Consider the following 8,626-nt stretch of genomic DNA (forward strand, 5'->3'; position numbering starts at 1 on the left):
GAGGACCGGCTTGCCAGTCGAGTTGGCGCCGAGGCCTGCGCGCGCGGTAGAGGCGTCCCCCCGAGGCGTCGGGGAGGAGGAGCAGGGCGGGGACGGGAGGGGGGAGGGGCGGCACCGTCCGCGACCGACCGCACGTTGCTCCATGGCCTCCCTCCGAGCCGCACGGACACGGTCCCGAGCGAGGACCAGCCGGAGTGGTACACGAGCCAGCGGGCGAGCGAAGCGGAGGAGCGGTTCCGCGCCGGCGGCGGGGCGGTGGCGGCGGCGGCGGTGGCAGTGGTGGCGGCGGTGGCGGCGGTGCTGGCGGCGGAAGGGGGCACGTTGTGGCGCGGCGTGGCGGCGTAGTACTCCCCGGGCGGGATGTGCGCCCCTCCGCCGTAAAAGTCGATCATCCAGACGTCGGCCGGACGGAGCTCGAAGACCTCGAAGCCGTGCGAGGCGGGCCAGCGCCGCATCTGCGGGTGGCGGGCAAAGAGCGCCGCCCGGCCGAGGGCAGTGGCCGGGCCCTGCGTCCGCGCCAGTCTCCCCGAGAGCGTCAGTTTGGTGCAGCGCGGGTCCTCCGGGTCCAGCGCCGCCGCCTCGCAGCCCGTTGAGCGGTTTAGGGCGGCTTGCGAGAGGGTGAGAGAGGCGTTGCAGCCCGAGTCCGCGTCGGCGAGAGAGGAGGCGCCCGGTTGCGATGCTGCGACGGAGGTTGCGATGTAAAAGAAGAGCCGGCCAGAGTGGCACGCAGCGTCACTGCACGCCGAGTCGGAGAGCGACAGCACCGCTGCGCTCGGCGCGCCGTCCGTTAGCGTCGTGACGTAGCCCCAGTCGGAGCGTGCGACCATCCAGCGGGCCGTCTCCGCCTCTGGCGAGGAGGAGGCGAGCAGCGCGGGAGAGGCGTGGAGCGGGAGGAGAGGCAAGTGCATGAATTATGTGGCTTGTTGGGTCGGTGGAGGAGTGGCGACCGCCTCGGCCGTGAACGGCCACCGTGCGACCACAGAATTCTTTTTATTTATTTTGCCCATCTCACATCTACCTACCTACCTACCTCACATAAACGCACTACCCCGGGCCCGAAATCGCACAGAGACAGTCGCAACACGGGGTCCCAGGGAAGGCGAGCCAGAGTCTCCTACGGGAATGTACGTAAGAGCTACATACACTGAAAAACCTTCTCTCGCGCGCTAGACGCCGACTCAGCGGCCGCCCCGGTCTGTGCAAAAAGAAATCTTGAGCTCCATCCACACCGCTCTCAACCTGCAAAGAGAGACTGCGAATTAGGCTGAACAAGGTTTTCCTCTCGCACCCCGTCTCTTTTCCTTTCCTTTTTTCTCTGCAGCACCCTCTCTTTTCCTCTCTGTTTTCCCGGGGAAACCATCAAATTTTCCGGGCTCTGAGCCGAGTCTGAGGCTGGTTTGGGCCCAAAATCAGCCAAATCGGCAAAATACCGGGTATTTTGCGGGTATACCTGGAAAACCCCGGGTATACCTGGAAAATATCCTGCGACCGCCTGGGTATCGTGCCGATTTCCTCAATTTTGCGTCAGATTTTGCCCCAGACCAGCTCTCAGACTCAAACACTCTCTCTCTCAGACTCAGGGAAACTCGCGAGTTTCCAGAATGGAGCACCAAACACCCTCTGTTTTCCCTGGAAATTTCCGGAAACGCAAAGTGCTGGGGACCCTCTGTTTTCCTTTTTGTTTGCCGGAAAAGCTTGTGCAGGCCAAACTGCGAAGAGAGATAGGAAGAGGCGGACGCCCAAGGGTGGGCGACGGCTAGCGCACCACACCCCTCTCCTTAAAATCCCTGTGTGGTGGCGGCGTGCCGTCTCCCATCCCTCCCTTGCCGTGGCTGTTTTGACCGCGCAAGATAAAAGGGTGTCCTAAGGGCTCTGCCCGCAAGGCGCCCGCGTCGCAGACGCGGTACCATTGTGCATTGACAAATCTGCAATATACCCCCACACGAGCAAATAGCCAAAATCCGAATACCGTGCACGAACTGGGCGATCTGCGCCGTGCAAGCCTTCAGCTGGTGCCACATCCGTAAAATTGAAGCCAAGAATCCGCCAAATCCGTGCTTTCGCGCTACCTGAGGGGAAAGCCGCTGATCGAGCCCAGCGTGCCCGCGGCCGCCTCCCGCGCAGCACCGCCGCTGCGGAATCGGATCGATCCCATGGAGGAGGAGGGCGCAGTCGGCCAGCGCAGCAGGCGGAGTCCCTCCCCGCGCCGGAGCCCCCCTGCAGTCGAGGGAGTCCTCGTTGGCGATGAAGGTGGCGACATCGAATCGCGGCCGACACACGTCACGGGAGGAATGGGCGATGAACGGGAACGATGCGCGCTACGACGCCGACTCCGCCGTGCTCGTGGCCGCAGAAAGCCGCGCTCCAGGAGCACGCCAAGATGCAATGGCTCGCTTGCTTCGATTCAGCTCTCTCGGCAGCAGAAGTGGGGCTGGAGCGGGTGGGGGTGGATGCCGATTGAGGGGGAGCGTCTCCAGCTGCGCCCTGTGGCAGCTGCGCCCTGTGGCAGCTAGTCGAGGGACTTGGTAGTTGTGACCCCCGACCCCCCTGAGTGAGGACAGGAGAGAGAGAGCGTTTTGTGGTGTTGGTGTACGCAATAACGGGACAGGGTGGTTGTTCTCTCTATCTCCTCTTCTAGCTCTTAGCATGAGCTGCGCCCGGTGTCCGACCCCTTTTGCGCAGCAACACCTTAAACTTTTAGGCCCTCCAAATTCGGGTCGGAGCGTAGCGGAGTGGGCCCCGAGTTTGAAAAGGGCGACGGACGGGCTTGCGTCCTAGCCTCCAACAACGCCTCCCCGGCGCAGAGGGGCCCCCGGAGGGATGCACAACCGCTCCACGCCACGCCGCTTGCGGCGGTCCTCTTCCCAGCTCCGCTGAGGCCGCGCGTTATCTTTCTTTCACCACACTCAAGCCAAACGCAACCCCGCACACACACGCCGTCTCCCGCGCCGTGCAACGCCGTGCAACGCCCATCACATGCCGCCCACCGCCCTGCTCCTCCTCCTCCTCGGGCTCGCCCGCTCCGCTGCCCTGCAGATTGCGATCACGGGCAGTAACAGCGGCATCGGCGCCTCCGCGTCCAAGATGCTCCTCGAGCGCGGCCACAGCGTCATCCACGCCTGCCGGACGGCCGAAGCAGCCGCAGAGGCGGTGGCGCTGGCGGGCGGAGGAGCACCGATGGTGTGCGACCTGGCGGACCTTCAGTCTGTCCGCCGCTTTGCGGCTTCGCTCAGCGCCGAGGCGCCGGCGCTGGACGTGCTCTGCCTCAACGCGGGCGTGTCGCCCTCGCGGAAGGCAGAGGTGCCGGCGAGGACGCGGGACGGGTTCGAGGAGACGGTGGGCGTGAACCACATCGGCCACTTTCTGCTCGCAAGCCTGCTCGAGCCCGTGCTCACGCGCAGCGAAGGCACCGTCGTCGTCACCGCCTCGGGCGTGCATGATCCGGACGCGCCAGGAGGGACAGTGCAGGCGCGGGCCGCCCAGAGCCCAGCCTCCTCTGCCTGCCCTGATCCGACGCCCGACCCTCCAGGGCGACCCGGCGACCGGAGCGACGTTGGGAGATCTCTCCGGGCTTGGGGCGGTGGACGGTGGCGGCGCGGTGATGGTGGACGGTGCGAAGATCGAACCTCCTCTCCCTCTCTCCCTCTCGCTTCTCGCCTTCACCCTCACACCTCTGAGTTCCGTCTCCCGTGTGAAGGCGCGACGGCGTACTGCGGCGCAAAGGCGTACCACGACTCGAAGCTGTGCAACGTGCTCTTCGCGGCCGAGGCGGCGAGGCGGTGGGGAGGCGGCGGGGTGGCGGTGCGGGCCTTCAACCCGGGCCTCATCACGAGCACGGGCCTCTTCCGCGCCGCGCGGCGAGACAACTTCCTGAGCGCCGCGCTCTTCTCCTTCGTCGCGACCAGCGTGGCCCGCTTCTCGCAACCGGTCGAGGTGGGAGGGGCGCGGTATGCGTACCTCGCCACCGCACCCGAGGAAGAGGTGCCGCCGGGCTCGTACCTCTCCGCGCCGGCGGCGACGAGTGCCGCCGCCACGGTGGCCGACGGCTTCGGGCCGGCGGCGGTGTCGCGGGAGGCGCAGGACAAAGAGCTGGCGGCGAGGTTGTGGGAGAGGAGCAGCGCAGTAGTCGGGCTGGGTGTGGGAGTGTGAGAAAGAGGGTGTACAAGACACCAATGTGCGTACGACCTAGGATACATGTTCCCTCGGGCTCGGCATCCTGTCTGCTGTCTCGTTTATCCACCTCCCCCGCGTGTGCCGTGTCCCTCGTAGAGCTCTCTAGGGGGCGCAGCACAATAAAGAGGGCCGTGGAGTCTCTACACTCTAGCCACTAGAGCGACAAGTGAGGGCGCCAGGGCGGGAGCCTTAGGGGACCCCTAGGGTTCTGAGGGCCGGATTTTTTTAAGACCTTTTAAGAGATTGGCGGCTCCAGAGCCGCCTCGGTGCGTTTAAGAGATTGGGCCCATGCTGCCGCTCCCATTTAAGAGACCATTTATAGAGTGAATCGCACACCGCGCCCAACCTGAGCCATTTGAGCCATTTAGAGCGTTTAAGCGCGGGGAGGCTGGCGGGCGGGCGGGCGAGCGAGCGGGCGGGCGGGCGGCAGAGAGCGAAGCGCTCTCGGGGCCGAGCGAAGAGCTTTCGCCGCCCGTCGGCAAGTTTTGAGTATAGACCATTCATGGGGTGTGATCGCGTTTAAGGGCGCGGGGAGGCTGCCGAGTCGTTTGACCGTTTAAGACCGTTTAAGGAATCGGCGGCCCAGCAGCTCTTAAAACTTGCCTAGGCAAGTTTTAAGCCGTTTAAGCCGCAGGCGCCCCAGGGCCCACCCTTTTAAGCCTAGGGGTCCCCTAAGGCGGGAGCACTTTTGGAGCACACAGACACACTTTTTCGTCCTCAAAATAAATAAATAAAACGGACACCTCTACTAGGAGATGGGAAAAAGGAAGTAGGAACAGGTCCCCGCCCCGTCCTCAGGCAGACTTCTAGGTTTCCTTTTACCATTTGCATTTCAGCACCCCGGTCCCCGCTCTCGCCGCCGCAAACTCGCCTCTCGTTATAGCATGCGTGCATGCGTTGTAGCTTATCATATCCCTTATACCTCACCTATGGGGGAGAAATTCCGTGCAAGGACCAGGGCGGGCACCCTCTCGTTTCCTTCACTGGACGGACTGCTGGGTTCGAAGCACGAAGGCTTCAGGATTGCCGGGAAACGTGTATACTACAGGCCAATTGTGGCTTATGGAGAATGAGAGTATTTTAGTATTGTCAGTGTTATCGGTCATTACCTATACCTTACATACAGCGATTCATTACGATTTCATACACGATTCTTCAAAATGGAAATCTGTGACGATCGTTTCGTTTTTCGTTCGTTCGTGGGAGGACGGTGCGCTCTCTCGCCTGAACCATTCAGCAACGCAGCCGTTTTTCTTTTCCCCCCTCTTTCCTAAGGTCAAGGAAGATGGGGTCGGCACGCCGAACGCATTCAATGTGCTCATCAAGTGCTCAAAGCGTTACCCCTTGAGCACCCTTTGAGCCCCGACACGGGCAGAATTGCCGGATCGAGCACACGCTCAAACCACGCGGCTACACAATGATGCGCCTCATTCTTGCGCTCGCCTTCTCGGCGGGGGCCGTCAACGGAACGGGCGACGAAGGTGCCGCCACACACCCGCCCCGCAGCCAGCGACCGGCCCACAACGCCCCAACCTCCAGAACAGCCCGCCGCCGCTTCCAGCCGACACGTATTCCTCCCTCGCAGCCTTCGAGTGGGCTGGCACCTTCGACGTCGCCGACATGAACACGGTCTTTTGGTCGGCGCAGTCGGACGCGGAAGGCCACTATCCCGATGCGAGCATGACGATTGTCATCATGCAAGGCAATGCGGATAACTCCCTCACCGAGGCCCTTGAGCTCGCGGGTGAGGAGTCCCTCGAGGGCGCGTGCACCGAACTGCAGCCCGGCAATGCTCTTCCCATCAGCTCGACGGGCACACCGCTCCCGTGCTATAAGCTCATGTTCCCCTGCACCATGGAGGGGTCGGGTGACGATGCAGAGTGCCACGCCGATGCGCACACCGCAATCTGGGAGATCGACACCACCGGCTACAACAATATCGCCGTCTTCGCGCAGCACTTCCCGATCGAGTTTGAGCGCGAGGCGGCCGATCGCCACCGACCACGCAAACAGCCCTCTCACAGCCCCGCCCGCACCGCCCTCCTGCTCACCCCCTCGCTCACCCTCCCGCTCATCCCGCCAGATGCACTACCTCAAGGGTCCGGGCGGCGAGGACATCGAGCCGATCGCGGAGCACCCCGAATCGACACGGTCGAAGCGATGGGGCGCCGCCATCGGCGCCGCCTTCATCGTGATGGTGTGCACCCTCATGGGCGTCGTTTTCCTGGCGCCAGTGTTTGCCAAGCTCCAGAGCGAGCACGAGTCGCTCGTCACTGTGCTGGCGTCGGCCTTCGCGGTGCGCCGCCACCTACTCTGCTTGCGCTTTCCCCCGCCACCGTCACGCCCCTCTGCTGACCCGTGCCCGCCTCGGCCCCCTCCCTTCGCGCAGGCCGGCGCCCTCCTGGCGGCCGCCTTCTACCTGATGCTATACGAGGCGACTCACCTGATCGCAATCACCGACGACCGCACCGAGGCCGAGGCGAGCGCGTGGTGGGGATCGGCGACCCTGCTTGGCTTCGTCAGCCCCTTCCTCCTCGAGTCGACCATCTCCTTCATCGTCGGCAAGGCCAAGCCTGAGGAGCGCAAGGACCCCGAGGCGGCCAACGAGTCGCCGACGCCATCCAGGTCGCGCAAGGTCAGGGTGCTCTCGGGCGTGCTGTTGGGCGACTTCCTGCACAACCTGGTCGACGGCTTCTTCATCGGCGCCGCCTTTGCCAACTGCGACACCTCGATGGCGTGGACGATCACCGCTGCCACCGTCTACCACGAGCTGGCGCAGGAGATCTCCGACTACCTCGTCCTGACCAACAAGGATCAGGGCGACCTCAAGCCCTTCATGGCGCTCGGCCTCAACTTCCTCTCGGGCATGTCCGTCCTCTTTGGCGTCTGCATCGTCCTCTCCGCCGAGCCGTCCAACTTCTCGACCGGCTGCCTTCTCGCTTATGGCGCCGGCGTCTACCTGCAGATCGCCGCGACCGAGTGCATGCCGCGTGTGCACGAGTTCGCGACGACGCTCAATCTGCGTCTTTCTGGCTTCCTGCTCTTTGTTATCGGCGCGACCGCCATCGGCCTCGTCCTCCTCGACCACGAGCACTGCGGTGGCGAGGGCGGTGGCGACGGCCACGGTCACTAAGGTTGATGCAAGCAATTTCGCTGGGCCGCTCGGCTGACGGCTGTCCCCTGGAGCCTTCGTTGGCCGCAGCGGCTCCGGTCGAGCGCACGCTCCGGCGTGGCTCAGTCCGCAAGACGCTTCCAGAACATGGCATGACACGGACCCAAACGTACTGTCTGCGAGTGCGCCGCCGCGGCCGGTGTTAGATCCGCGCGGCGGCTTTTTGCGCGGTGTGACAGTGAGCGGAGATCAGATATGCTGCTTCGTGCTTGCTGGATCGGAGGAGATGCGCATACAAGAGAGAGTAGGGTGTCGCTACGTAAGATGAGTTATATGAACACTCTCGTTTTGGGTGTACGCGCGTTACGCTCTCGCGGATAATACGGGGCAACGCGCGGGCAGGGGCGCTCTCTCGTAAATCTGGTGTTGGGACCGAGAGCGAGACCTGCCGCGGGCTGCTCAATTTTGCTCTAGGTGCCTCCTACGATTCGATCCCGCGTTCTCAGGCAGTCGCCTGGTGCGTTGTTCGTTTTCGTCACGTACTGATACGGGTTGGCGGCCATTTGCTTAGGCGTCAGAATGCCCCTGTAGCGTCAGAATTTGCTTCTTCCCCGCCGCTCCCCTCGTCCTCCGACGGTCCACCCGGACTTCCCTCTAGCAAGCCCTGGTACAGCTCGCGATCGTCGTCGCCCTGCGAGCCGCCGCCGCCCTGCGGGGCAGCCCCACCCCCCTCCTCCTCGCTCCGTTCGCTCGACGACGCGTCTGACTGGTCGGAGAGCAACGCGGCGCAACACACTGCCGCGCAGCCGCCTCCTTCCGCCAGCTGCGCCTCCTCCCCCAGTCGGCGCGCCGCGGCCGCGGGGTAGTAGTCTGGCCGTCGGGGCAGCTCGAGCGAAGCCCTCCCGCCGACGCCGTCGCTCGCCTGGGAGACAAAGATCTCGGCCCAGCCGCAGCCCGCGCGCGCCGAGTCGCCGTTCGGGTGCGCCGACGCTGCCGCCGCCGCGGTGACGCTGAGGCCCCAGGACGCGACGTCGATTCGGTCGAGGGAGAGGCCGAGCGAGTCGAGCTCGCGAGCGACGGAGGCGCCGCGCAGGCGCGCGTAGCGCAGCGCGACGGCGGGGGGCGCCTGGGGCAGTCAGTCGCGGGTCACGATCGCGTCGCGGGCAAGAAAGGGTGAGGGTGAGGGTGAGGGTGAGGGTGGGTGGGTGGGAGGGGGTGGCAGGGGCGAGGGTGGAACTGTGCCGTCGGTCCGACATGCGCGTCGACACGCAGCCGGAGCCTCTCGTGGCGCGAGGCGAAGCGCGCCCAGCGGCGAAGGGCGGCGCGGCCGCCACAGATGCC

The 8,626-nt window shown here is 64.4% G+C and overlaps 4 protein-coding genes across 4 annotated transcripts in view; 2 read left to right on the plus strand and 2 right to left on the minus strand.

Annotated features, from left to right (window-relative positions):
* EMIHUDRAFT_470923 (hypothetical protein) overlaps positions 1-908 on the minus strand; it is a gene marked incomplete at its 5' end in the record, with an annotated part of 3,577 nt that extends 2,669 nt beyond the window's left edge. Inside the window, one exon of the mRNA XM_005763606.1 lies at positions 187-908. Coding sequence (XP_005763663.1) covers positions 187-908 — 722 coding nt within the window. The remainder of the gene's footprint in view (positions 1-186) is intronic.
* Positions 909-2,976: 2,068 nt separating this feature from the next.
* On the plus strand, positions 2,977-4,149 carry EMIHUDRAFT_76865 (hypothetical protein; the record flags this gene model as incomplete). Its single annotated transcript, XM_005763607.1, has 2 exons — positions 2,977-3,552; positions 3,724-4,149. The coding sequence occupies 2 exons, from the start codon at positions 2,977-2,979 to the stop codon at positions 4,147-4,149; spliced, it is 1,002 nt and encodes a 333-aa protein (XP_005763664.1).
* A 1,441-nt stretch (positions 4,150-5,590) lies between these two features.
* EMIHUDRAFT_120394 (hypothetical protein) lies at positions 5,591-7,306 on the plus strand (the record flags this gene model as incomplete). Its single annotated transcript, XM_005763608.1, has 4 exons — positions 5,591-5,654; positions 5,759-6,117; positions 6,257-6,469; positions 6,563-7,306. 4 exons carry the CDS (start codon positions 5,591-5,593, stop codon positions 7,304-7,306), a joined length of 1,380 nt encoding a protein of 459 aa, XP_005763665.1.
* Positions 7,307-7,859: 553 nt separating this feature from the next.
* EMIHUDRAFT_248030 (hypothetical protein) overlaps positions 7,860-8,626 on the minus strand; it is a gene marked incomplete at both ends in the record, with an annotated part of 2,082 nt that continues 1,315 nt past the window's right edge. The window contains 2 exons of the mRNA XM_005763609.1: positions 7,860-7,994; positions 8,196-8,411. Coding sequence (XP_005763666.1) covers positions 7,860-7,994; positions 8,196-8,411 — 351 coding nt within the window. The remainder of the gene's footprint in view (positions 7,995-8,195; positions 8,412-8,626) is intronic.

Source organism: Emiliania huxleyi, assembly GCF_000372725.1.
Source record: "Emiliania huxleyi CCMP1516 unplaced genomic scaffold EMIHUscaffold_625, whole genome shotgun sequence".
Classification (NCBI taxonomy): domain Eukaryota; phylum Haptophyta; order Isochrysidales; family Noelaerhabdaceae; genus Emiliania; species Emiliania huxleyi.